Source organism: Moschus berezovskii, chromosome 16, assembly GCF_049115385.1.
Source record: "Moschus berezovskii isolate FMDL1 chromosome 16, NW_MosBer_1.0, whole genome shotgun sequence".
Classification (NCBI taxonomy): Eukaryota; Metazoa; Chordata; class Mammalia; order Artiodactyla; family Moschidae; genus Moschus; species Moschus berezovskii.
The window spans coordinates 52,313,219-52,325,986 of record NC_142475.1 but is presented as its reverse complement, the minus strand read 5'-3'; the positions used below and the strand labels follow the sequence as shown (position 1 = coordinate 52,325,986).

At 43.3% G+C, this 12,768-nt stretch overlaps 1 protein-coding gene across 1 annotated transcript; it reads right to left on the bottom strand.

Moving 5' to 3' along the window:
- Nucleotides 1-6,827: 6,827 nt before the first annotated feature.
- On the bottom strand, nucleotides 6,828-12,751 carry LOC148775252 (uncharacterized). The gene is made up of 2 exons (XM_088844811.1): nucleotides 12,409-12,751; nucleotides 6,828-12,060 (listed from the first exon to the last, which is right to left on the bottom strand). Exons 1-2 carry the CDS (start codon nucleotides 12,749-12,751, stop codon nucleotides 11,969-11,971), a joined length of 435 nt encoding a protein of 144 aa, XP_088700937.1. The 3' UTR covers nucleotides 6,828-11,968.
- Between the last annotated feature and the right edge of the window lie 17 nt (nucleotides 12,752-12,768).

Here is a 12,768-nt window from a genome sequence, read left to right as displayed (position 1 = left end):
GATTTTGACAGACAGCAAGATCATTCCCACATACTGTGAGAAACTACTCACAGACAGTAGGGTTTCTAAAAGGCCTTCTCTTGACTAAAGGCAGGAGGGGACCAGAGGGTGCAACTCCCATTTCCATGGCAGAATTGGCAGTGGTTGCAAATTTCCCACCTTTTTTTTTTTAGATTTATTTATTTAATGTTTTGGTTGTGGTGGGTCTTTGTTGCCGCACTTGGGCTTTCTCTAGTTGCAGCAGGCAGGGGCTACTCTCTAATTGCTGTATGTGGGTTTCTCATTGCGGTGGCTTCTCTTATTGCAGAAGAGAAGCTCTAGCCCCCTGGGCTTTAGTAGTTGTGGTCCATGGGCTTAGATACAAATAATCTCAAGAGGGGGACTTCCCTGGCAGTCTAGTGGTTAAGTCTTCGCCTTCCAATGCAGAGGGTATGGACCTGATCCCTGGTCAGGGAGCTAACAGCCCATATGCCTTGTGGCCAAAAACCCAAAACATAAAAAGCAGAAGCAATATTGTAACAAATTCAATGAAGATTTTAAAAATGGTCCACATCAAAAAAAATCTTAAAAAAGTAACCTCAAGACCATAGATAATGGTAAAAAGGAGTATAATAATTAAGAAATGATAAATAACTAATAAAGACCTACTGTATAGCACAGGGAACCTTAATCAATACTCTGTAATGACTTATATGGGAAAAGAATGTAAAAGAGTGGATATATGTATATATATGCATAACTGATTCACATTGCTGTATAACAGAAACTAATACAACAGTGTAAATCAACTATATTCCAATAAAATTTAATTTAAAAAAAGAAATATGTTTTGATTATGTATCATCCTTTTTAAAATGTTATTTATTTCATCCTAAGTTAGTATAATTTAACATTTAATAATTGATTCTGAAAATTCCAGTTCACTCTTGTAAGCTAACATGAGTCTGCTCCAACACTGTAGTGTTTCTTACTTTCATCAACTTATTATTGTTGTTGTTTAGTCACTAAGTCGTGTCCAAGTCTGCAACACCATGAACTACAGCACGCCAGGTTTCCCTGTCCTTCACTATCTCTGAGTTTGCTCAAACTCATGTCCACTGAGTCTGTGATGCCATCCAACCATCTCATCCTCTGTCGCCCCCTTTTCCTCTTGCCCTCAATCTTTCCCAGCATCATTTTCAGTTGACTATGGCTGTGTCATACCCTATCTCAAAACTTATTGGCTTAAAACAAAACTGATTTTCTGTTTTTCACAATCCTGTGAGTTGACTGGGCTCAGCTGAACAGTTGTTCTGCTTCATATGATGTAGCCAAGGTCACTCATGTTTGCATTCAATTGAAGTTGAGTCCTGGAACATCCAGGATGGCTTCTCATCTATCAGTGCTTCTCTCCATGTGGCCTCTGGTCCTTCAGGAATCTAGCCTGAGCTTTGTTCTGGCTCCCAACAAAGGAATGTTCCATTAGGACAAGCTCAAAGGTGTCAGTGTTTAAGAAGCTTCTGTCTGTATCACCATGCCTGCCAATGTCCCATTGGCTGAAGTAGGCCACGTGATCATGTCTAGCCTGTGTAGATGGGAACTACGCTTGGGCAGGAATTCAGAGAGATGTGTTTTGTTGTAGGCTACTAATAAAATGGTTGACCACCGATGACCTCAGAAGATATCAGGGCACATTCGGAGGGAGTGCACACAGGAATAAATCGTCTTTGATGGGCATTGAAGGGTTGTCCTACTACGTCTGTGTGTTTGTGTGTGTGTATAGTTACAAATGAAGGAGGGAGAGTGGAGCAGCACCACATGTAACTCAGTGGTTCTCAACCGGGGTGAGTTTGCTCCCAGAACCCCAGAGGATGTTTGGCCATGTCTACAGACGTTCTTGGTTATCGTTACTGGTGAGACTGTCATTTGCTGCCAGTCATCCTTTGCACAGGGAAGGCTCTCACCAACCAACAACTGGAAACAGCACCAAGTGTCAACAGCACCGAGGTGGAGAATCCCTGTGTGCCACCTCACAGCACGAATGTGGCTTGTTTAGTATGGGCTCTCTCTTCCCAACACGTTTTCCCCTCCTGCTGCTGACAGCATGTACAAGATATAACATTCTCTCAGAGCTCTCCAAATGCACGTTAGCCTACTTGGATTGGCTTCAAATGAACATGACAGATGTAGCCTTTCTGGCTCCAGTGCCTTGCCAGGCAAGCATATGCATGTTTTGTACATCACATCTGCAACTAAAATTCCAAGACTCAAAGAGGACACACCTCCAACTCCCAGCAAAATATCTCACATGACTTTTCCTCCAGGTTTTCCGGCTCTCAGAACCTCTTGATATCTCTCTTTGCTCTCTTCTCCAGGGAAGCTAGTCTGTTCTTTTCCTCACTATGTTAAAGTTACATTTGCCCTCTCTCTGCAAAAGCATACTCACTCATTGGTTCAGTAAATGTCAATGAAGCGCCTACTGCTGGCCAGGGCTGTCCTGGGTGCTGGTGTGGAACAGGAAAGAAGAGAAAGTCAGTCGCTTTTGCATGGAGCTGACATGCTAGCTGGGGAGACAGACAACAACTAAAGAAAGAAATGATGTCATGTTAAGCAATGAAAAATAAAGAAAATTTTAAGCAGGGTAAAGAGATGAGAGCAATGGGGTGGGGTGATACTTTGATTGAGGGGTTTAGGGAAGATACCGCCTGCGGGGTGATGTCTGAGCAGGGGACAGACACTAAGCAGGAGGGAGACACAAAGAAAGGTTTCCTGTAATGTGTTCAGCACCCTGTGTGAGGGCTTTTGCTTTTTATTTATGGCTGTGCTGGGCCTTCACTGTTGCGCAAGGACTTTCTCTAGCTGTGGTGCAAGGGCTTCTCATTGTGGTGGCTTCATTGTCGCAGAGCACAGGCTCTAGGTGCACAGGCTTTGGAGTTGTTGCTCCGCAGTTTGTGGAATCTTCCTGGACCAGGGATCGAACCCATGTCCCCTGCATTGGAAGGCAGATTCTTATCCACTGTGCCACCAGGGAAGGCCCATGTGGGAGCTTTGTATTTGGTTTCCAGGGTTGTCACCAACTATCACAAACTTGGTGACTTTGGGTGCTTGTGTGCTTAGTTGCTCAATCGTGTCCGACTCTTTGCGACCCCATGGACGGTAGCCCGCAAGGCTTCTCTGTCCATGGAATTTTCCAGGCAAGAATACTGGAGTGGGTTGCCATTTCCTCCTCCAGGGAAATCTTCCTGACCCAGGGATTGAAACTGCATCTCCTGTGTCTCCTGATTCTTTACCCGCTGAGCCATCTTAAAACAACCCAAATGTATCTTCTCAAATCTCCAGGAGCCAGAGGTCTGAAATTGAGGTACTGGCAGGGTTGGTTCTTCCAGAGGCTCTAAGAAGAGTCTGTTCCCTGCCCCTCTTATAGCTCCAGGGGTGGCCAGCAAGCCCTGATGTCCCTCGCCTTGCAGATGCATTATTTGAATCTCTGCCCTTGTCGTCACATGACCTTCTCCCCTGTGTGTGTCTGCGTCTGTTTTCTCTTTTTATAAGGACACCAAGTCATTGCTAATCCAGTGGTTTAGCTCACCCTAATCCAGCCTAGTTTCATTTTAACTTGATTACATCTGCAAAGACTCTATTTTCAAATAAGGTCACATTCACAGGGTACTGAGGGTTAGGGCATTACTATATCTTTTGGGGGAGTATAATTCAACTCATATCATGATTGTTTTGGGATTATCACAATGACTGGGGGCACCACTGACATTTAGGTCGGTGGCAAGGATGCTTGGCTATCATCCTGCAGTGTATAAACTGGTCCCACACCCTTTGGAATGTTACCAAGCTATTCCTGTAAATGAAAACTGTATTTGGGATAGTTAAACTAGAACCAAATTCTGTTTTACATATGAACATAAAGGATATTTACAGGGATTTTACATACACTAAATTTTCCTAGAGTGCAACTACCATACTCATTGAGGCAAGATTGTACTTATTTTCTTTTTCTAAAATTGAAATATATTTCACATATAAAACTGTATAAGTTTAAGGTATACATACTTGTTCTAATGTATGTGTGGGTGTATTCTTATTTCCTCTCCTATATTACATGAAAAATCGCATTTTATATATATATATATGTATGTATGCGTGTGTGTTAGTTGCTCAGTCATGTCCGACTCTTTGTGACTCCATGGCCGATAGCCAGCCAGGTTCCTCTGTCCATGGAATTCTCCAGGCAAGAATACTGGAGTGGGTTGCCATTCCCTTCTCCAATATATGTGTATACATACATATACTATTCTGCACTTTCTCTTTTTCACTCATCAAAGTATCCTGGATGTCACTCAATGTGTATTTGTAGAGATCTTCCTCATTCTTTGTTTACAGCTGCATGTTATTCTAATGTGTGAATGTACTATAGTTTACTCAATCTATTTTCTATGTATAGAAATTTGAGTTCTTTCCAATATGCTGCAGTTACAAATAACACAATAAATAACCTTGCATGTAACTTAAAAAAATATATATATATATATTTTGTACCATTACAGGTTTATCTTCAGGTTGAATTACCAAAATTGACATTGTTAGATTAAAGGGTAAATGTATGCTGCTGCTGCTGCTGCTAAGCCGCTTCAGTTGTGTCCGACTCTGTGCAACCCCATGGACTGTAGCCCACCAGGCTCCGCTGTCCCTGGGATTCTCCAGGCAAGAACACTGGAGTGGGTTGCCATTTCCTTCTCCAGGGTAAATGTATATGTTGTTTCTATTGTGATAAATTCCCTCTCTAGGGGTACTGATTTTTGCCAATGTAATAGGTGAGAAATAGTATCTGAGTATGGTTTTAAGATTGCTGGGAGAAATATCAATAACCTCAGATATGCAGATGACACTACCCTTATGGCAGAAAGTGAAGAGGAACTCAAAAGCCTCTTGATGAAAGTGAAAGAGGAGAGTGAAAAGGTTGGCTTGAAGCTCAACATTCAGAAAACAAAGATCATGGCATCTGGTCCCATCACTTCATGGGAAATAGATGGAAAAACAGTGGAAACAGTGTCAGACTTTGTTTTTTTGGGCTCCAAAATCACTGCAGATGCTGATTGCAGCCATGAAATTAAAAGACGCTTGCTCCTTGGAAGGAAAGTTATGACCAACCTTGATAGTATATTGAAAAGCAGAGACATTACTTTGCCGACCAAGGTCCGTCTAGTCAAGGCAATGGTTTTTCCCGTGGTCATGTATGGATGTGAGAGTTGGACTGTGAAGAAAGCTGATCGCCGAAGAATCGATGCTTTTGAACTGTGGTGTTGGAGAAGACTCTTGAGAGTCCCTTATACTGCAAGGAGATCCAACCAGTCCATTCTAAAGGAGATCAATCCTGGATGTTCATTGGAGGGACTGATGCTAAAGCTGAAACTCCAATACTTTGGCCACCTCATGAGACGAGTTGACTCACTGGAAAAGACTCTGATGCTGGGAAAGGTTGGGGGCGGGAGGAGAAGGGGACGACGGAGAATGAGATGGCTGGATGGCATCACCGACTCTGTGGACATGAGTTTGAGTGTACTCCGGGAGTTGGTGATGGACAGGGAGGCCTGGCGTGCTGTGATTCATGGGGTCGCGGAGAGTCGGACACGACTGAGCGACTGAACTGAACTGAACTGATGGTTTTAAGTTGTATTTCTCTTATTATGAGAAAAGGTGAATATCTTTCAATATGATTTCAGTTCAGTTCAGTTCAGTCGCTCAGTCATGTCTGACTCTTTGCGACCCCATGGACTGCAGCATGCCAAGCCTCCCTGTTCATTACCAACTTCCGGAATTTACCCAAACTCATGTCCATTGAGTAGGTGATGCCATCCAACTATCTTATCCTCTGTCGTCCCCTTCTCCTCCTGCCTTCAATCTTTCCCAGAATCAGGGTCTTTTCAAATGAGTCAGTTCTATGCATCAGGTGGCCAAAGTATTGGAGTTTCAGCTTCAACATCAGTCCTTCCAGTGAATACTCAGGACTGATCTTTTTAGGATGGACTGGTTGGCTCTCCTTGTAGTCTAAGGGACTCTCAAAAGTCTTCTCCAACACCACAGTTCAAAAGCATCAATTCTTTGGCACTCAGTTTTCTTTATAGTCCAACTCTTACATCCATACATGACCACTGGAAAAACCATAGCCTTGACAGACATTTGTTGGCAATATGTTTTAGGGTAATATAATTCTTGGTGAAGTATCTGTGTATTTTGTCCACGTTTCTGTTGAGTTTTTGGTCTTTTTTTCCCCTCAGTTTTTACAAGTTCTTTATTTCCTTGGGAATATTAATCTTTTATCAGTGGTATACCTTGAAACTATTTTCTTTCCACTTTATTTATCTTTATTTTTGGCCATGCTGGGTTTTGGTTTCACTGCTGTGTGTGGGCTTCCGTAGCTGTGGCAAGGAGGGCTACCCTTTAGTTGTGGAACGTTGGCTCTAGGGCGCCCCGGCTCAGTGGTTGTGGCGAATGGGCTTAGTTGCCCTGAGGTATGTGGAATCTTCCTGGACCAGGATCAAACCCATGTGCTCTGCATTGGCAGGTGGATTCTTAACTACTGTATCACCGGAGAAATGCTATAATATTTGGAGCCATGTCTTTTGAGTTGTTTTGCAGACACTGAAACCCCCACCAGATGGACGAAGTTAAGTGTATGGTGCCCACAAGCGCATAAGACCCCAGACCTCGTTGGAATCAAAAGCCTGAGGATGGTAACTCCTGATTACCTCAGCACCAACCAGTCAAAAAAATGTCCACAAGCTGACTATGCCCTGCTCCTTGAACACTATAAAACTCCTCACTAACCCCCTCCAGGGTGGGACATATAGTTCTGAGGGCAATTGACCACTGTGACCCCCTTTGCCTGGCTAAGCAATAAAAGCTATTCTTTTTTATTTCACCCAAAACTGTCTCTGAGCTTCTACCCAGCACTAGTGAACAGAGCCTGAGTTTTGGCAACAACAGTGTGAACAGTAATGGAGCTGATGCCCGGAAAACACAACCACAGAGCTTGGTAAACAGCAGGCTCTCAACAAACAAACAACAACCTTGACATAGGTGGCAGGTAATACTATTTCCCCATTTGAAAGAGTCAACTAAGAGGTTAGTGACTTGCCCATGGTCACACAATCAGCAGAGGACAGAAACAGGACTGGAATCCAGGTTGATTCTTCTACACAGTGTAGAAGGCTATTTATTTAGTATATACACACACAAATCAGAATAACAAATAGGAAATGCTTTATATGCTATTTAGTAGTCCCCTTGTCTCCCAGTCCAGTGTGCCAAATTTTAAAAAAATCCCAGGCGTATGACTACAAATACAGGATTGGTTCTGCCAGGTATATCAGAGATGAATTATTATTCTTGCCATAGCTTCTTCATCTACAAGACGGGGCTAACAAAACCCCCCTCCTACTAGTTAACATAAAGATTAATTACATCTTTGCAGTGTGCTTTGGATTCCTTGAATCTAGAAGGCACTTACATGGCAGTCATTCCACTGGGATGGTGTTCCTATATAACTGTTGTGACAGAAAGGTATTTAAGGCATCAGTCCCCTGTCTGTCAGCATCGCTCAACAGCACACTGCGGAGTTTCAGCACTAGGCAGTGTTGTGTTCTCCATTGTTGGCCTCCCTCCAATTAAAGAAAAGTATTTATTTATTTGGCCGTGCTGGGAAGTAGTTGAGGCACACGAGACCTTTCAGCTGCAGCATGAAAACTCATAGTGGCGGCACGTGGGATCTAGTTTCCTGATCAGGGATGAACCCAGGCCCCCTGCATTGGGAGTGAAGAGCCTTAGCCACTGGACAACCAAGGAAGTCTCTCCCTCCAATTTTTAAAGTTTTTTTTCTTTGTTTAAAGAGAAAAAATAGGAAACATAATATATTTTGGATATAGCAGGAGAGACATAGTTCAGGTTATCCTAACCCCTAGACCACCAGGGAACTTCATAAATTTGTGTTTCTAAAGTCTGAAGTTGAATTTCAGAGTGAACACTCTCAATTCTAGAATGTGACCCAGAAATAAATCCTGACAAACACTGGGTGAATGTTGTTTTGTTCTTTTTTCCCCCCTCATGCACCTTACTTACAATTTTATCAGAGAAACCTTATTTAGCCCTGCACTTAAGCTAGATAACCCACTTTCTCTCACTGTACCTTGGATATGATGTGTGCATGTGTGCTAAGTCGCTCCAGTCATGTCCAACTCTTTTGAGACCCTATGGACTACAGCCCACCAGGCTCCTTTGTCCATGGGATTCTCCAGGCAGGAATACTGGAGTGGACTGTCATGCCCTTCTCCAAGGATCTTGCAGACCTAGGGATTGAATTCTAGTCTCTTATGTCTCCCATGTTGGCAGGCATGTTCTTTACTACTAGCGCCACCTGAGTTATGATGGGTCGTGGCTAAAAGAAAACGGGGTGAGATTTGGGAAGGAACCACAGGCAAATTTTCCAAATGTTGTTATTTATACAGCATTCTTACTTTTATTTTATATCAAAGGTATCTTCTCATAAAGTTTGTACCAATGTACTTTCCCAACAGTTTCGTACAGGTAAGCAGTTGCTTCACATATTGGGTTGGCCAAAAAGTTCATTCAGGTTTTTCTGTAAGATGTTCTCAGTTCAGTTCAGTCACTCCTCGTATCCGACTCTTTGCAACCCCATGAATCACAGCACGCCAGGCCTCCCTGTCCATCACCAACTTCCGGAGTTCACTCAAACTCATGTCCATCCAGTTGGTGATGCCATCCATCCATCTCATTCTCTGTCATCCCCTTCTCCTCCCGCCCCCAATCCCTCCCAGCATCAGAGTCTTTTCCAGTGAGTCAACCCATTGCATGAGGTGGCCAAAGTATTGGAGTTTCAGCTTTAGCATAAGTCCTTCCAATGAACACCCAGGACTGATCTCCTTTAGAATGGACTGGTTGGATCTCCTTGCAGTCCAAGGGACTCTCAAGAGTCTTCTCCAACATCACAGTTCAAAAGCATCAATTCTTTGGCGATCAGCTTTCTTCACAATTCAACTCTCACATCCATACATGACCACTGGAAAAACCATAGCCTTGACTAGACGGACCTTTGTTGGCAAAGTAATGTCTCTGCTTTTTAATATGCTATCTAGGTTGGCCATAACTTTCCTTCCAAGGAGTAAGCGTCTTTTAATTTCATGGCTGCAATCAGCATCTGCAGTGATTTTGGAGCCCAAAAAAATAAAGTCTGACACTGTTTCCACTGTTTCTCCATCTATTTCCCATGAAGTGATGTTCTAGAAAAACCCAAACAACTTTTTGGCCAACCCAGTATTTACTGTGTTTGATATCCATTAGGCCTCCAAATACTGTATATGCTTCTTAGACTATGGAATATTTTGTGCCTTTTTGTTACGTAAAAAATGCTTCTGTTAATTAACATCGAGGATGTGGTGCTGAGGAATATTCTCAAAAAGTAACAGATTGATTGAAACTCTGCAGTCTGAAGTTATATCCTGGTGGATGGAACACCCCATTCTTGCTGAAGGAACTGAAGAATATGGGTCATTCTGACACAGGCTCTTAAGTCCAAGCTCAGAGCTTTAGATAAGGAGTTTTCAGGTCCAACATCCTATGTTTATCTTAATATTGAGATTTCCAAGGAAAGAGGACCCGGGATCAGCTTCTCAGCTTAGGCTTAGGTCTGATGTTAACATTTTTATAAACAGCTCCTCTCTGTTCTCAGCCTATCAAAACACTGCTTCATTGAAATTATACCAGAACTCTGCCCTTCCTTAGAATCCAATACTGACCTAGTCTGTTTTGTTTGGCAAGATGCCCGGCTTCCTCTGGAGTGCATTCTCCCCTACCAGCAAATTAAGAAATGTAACCCTCTGGACTACAAGTGTGTTCCTAGTGGTTTCTCTAATGGCTGGCTGCATCAGTCTTAAACTGCAGGTCCTGATATGATCTGGCCAACCAACATGGCTGTTTTCTCGCTCACTGTACATCCCCTGCTGGATAGTGCCCGCTTTACCTACACCTGACTCACATGGCTGGCCGTCCTCCCCTGACCCAGCTAGTGACTGCTCTAATCTTTAGATCCGAACATCTTCCCCAGGATAGCTTATCAAAGGGGCAGTGAACTGGTAACCGATGACCCAACCTGATGCCAATTTCCCCATAACTGGTAACTTCCCCCTTTCCCAAGTAGCGAAAATTGCTACCATATCTTGACCACCGTCTGCCACATATGGTGAGGTGTTGCTCCAGGACCTTGCTTCAGATGTGTAAACTACCTTTGTCCATTAAACACTGATGTCTGCATGGTTGAGTCTGGGCTCTTCCTTTGGTCTTTTTTAAAATTTGTTTCTTTATATATATACATATATTATTGAAGAATAATTGACTTACAATGTTTCAGGTGCACAGCAAGGTGATTCAGTTACACGTATAGACATATGTTATTTTTCAGATTATTTTCCATTATAGGTGATTACAAGATATTGACTATAGTTCCCTGTGCCATACAGTAAACCTTTGTTGCTTGTTGCATATCTTTTTTAAAAAAAATTAGAAGCCTAGCATTCTATTCATACTAAGTTAAACAAGTGGAATAAAAATATCATATTTTTTTTTAGTTAGACAAAAATTCACAAGTTTTCTAAATGACATATTATACATACTATTTATATAAATGTATACAAAAGCTTTTCTACTATGCTTGATAAAGTCTTGAGAAAGATTAACAACAACAAAAAGAGATGGAAAATTGGAAAACATAAACGAAGTGAAATGAGAGCACTAAATATGAAATAGAAAAAGTGAAATGAACTGATAAAAGTAAAAGATCATCATTTCTTTGGTCTTGAAACTGGGCATGTAAGGGACTTCTAGGGTCTGCAGAGTGCAGCCCAGCAATCCTACATCTGAAAACAACCAGAAAACATCTACTTTATATCCTTTGATATATTCCACTAAAAGCATGATGGATTTTCATCTGCTTGTAATTTAAGTCCTACCCAGCAAACTAGATTGAGTCTTGCTCATTTCTGCTTTCAGTTCCTTCAACAATCCAAGCCCGTTGGAGCTGCTGACTGAAGAAAAACTGCATAACCTAAAAGTCACGAGTTAGGTTTTATTTGAGGAATTTACTTCCCAGGTAGTGCGAGTGGTAAAGAACCTGCTTGCCACTGCAGAAGACACAAGAGACACAGATTCAATCCCTGGGTCAGGAAGATCTCCTTGAGAAGGAAATGGCAACCCACTCCAGTATTCTGGCCTGGGAAACCCCATGGACAGAGGAGCCTGGCGGGGCTACAGTCCATGGGCGTCGCAAAAGAGTTGGACACAACTTAGTGACTAAACAGCAACATAGCTCTGAAGAACTGCTCTGAAGAGGCAAGGGAGAAGTCAGGATGTATAGGAGGTTTTGCTGAAACAAAGCACACAGTCAAATATAAAAATATTAGTACTAATCACAAAAACCAGACATCTCAAGTTAATGGTTTAGTGCTTTTCGATTTACGGGAAGATGCAAGAATCTGGCTCATTGAAATTATACCTTAGATATGCATCTTAACGATTTAGAGCCAGTATCCTGTTTATCGGGAGGCCTGGCGTGCTGTGATTCATGCGGTCGCGGAGAGTCGGACACGACTGAGCGACTGAACTGAACTGAACTGAACTGATCCTGTTTATCTCCTGGGTGCCCACTATCTGAGTGCTGCAGTGGTTGATGGCTTGATGGCAGGCAATAGTCACTGTTTACTGGATTGGAAGTCAACATTCTTTGTTTACTGACATGGCAGGGAACATTTGTGTGTGTGTGCAAAGTGGCTATTTTCTCTGCCTGAAAAACTCCTCAGAGTTTTGCTTGAGGGGGCTCAGCTCAAGGGTCACCTCCTGCAAGTTCTCTTTGACCATTTTCATCTAGAGTGGCCATCTTTCAGGAATTCTCCAGTTGTCCAGTGGTTGAGACTCAGTCTTCCATTTCAGTGGGTGCAGGTTCAGTCCTTGGTTGGGAAACTAAGATCGTATATGCTGCAGGGTGCGGCCAAAGATTAATAAAACCTGAAACAAAATATTTTAAAAGTGGCCATCTCTCCCCACACTTCTGCACTCCCACCCTGCCACTCTACCCCCCACTATCCTAATTTATTTTTCTTATTTTTCTTATCACGCGCTTGTAATTATCTTATTCAATTATTTGCTCATTACCTCCCTATCTTGGTTAGTATGTAAGCTCCAGGGGAGAAGGTTACAACAGCTCTGATGATTGCATCACCTCCACGGTCTAGAACCCTATTTGGCACTTAGCAAGCCCTCAACAAACTTTTGTCCAAAGCAATGAACAAATGAGGAGCTACGTGGTACTTTAATTTCCTCCTTCTCCTTTAAATACCCTCCAAGTAGACCCACCTGGATTATAAATCCGCAGGACTCGGTAGAGGGCGTTCAGCCTCGCCATTGGCCGGAATATTTGTCGTTGCTGCTGGCAACCACTGTTCCCCACCAGTCGTGTTCCCGGCCCGGCCCGGCCCCGCCCCTCTCCGCCCCGCCTCCGAGACGCCGAGCTTCCACCCAGTGGTGAAAAACTACGCTTGCCCTTTAAGCGGCGGGGCTTCTGGTCAACTTCGTCGGCGGCCGCCGGAAGGGGAAGTTTCGCCGCCGAACTCTCTCTTGCTGGTCCGAATTCGGTAGCGCCACGTCCGCCGGTCCCCGCCTTCTGCACCGGGGGCTGGGGCGGCTTCCGCCTGGACATTTTCCACTCGCAGAGCA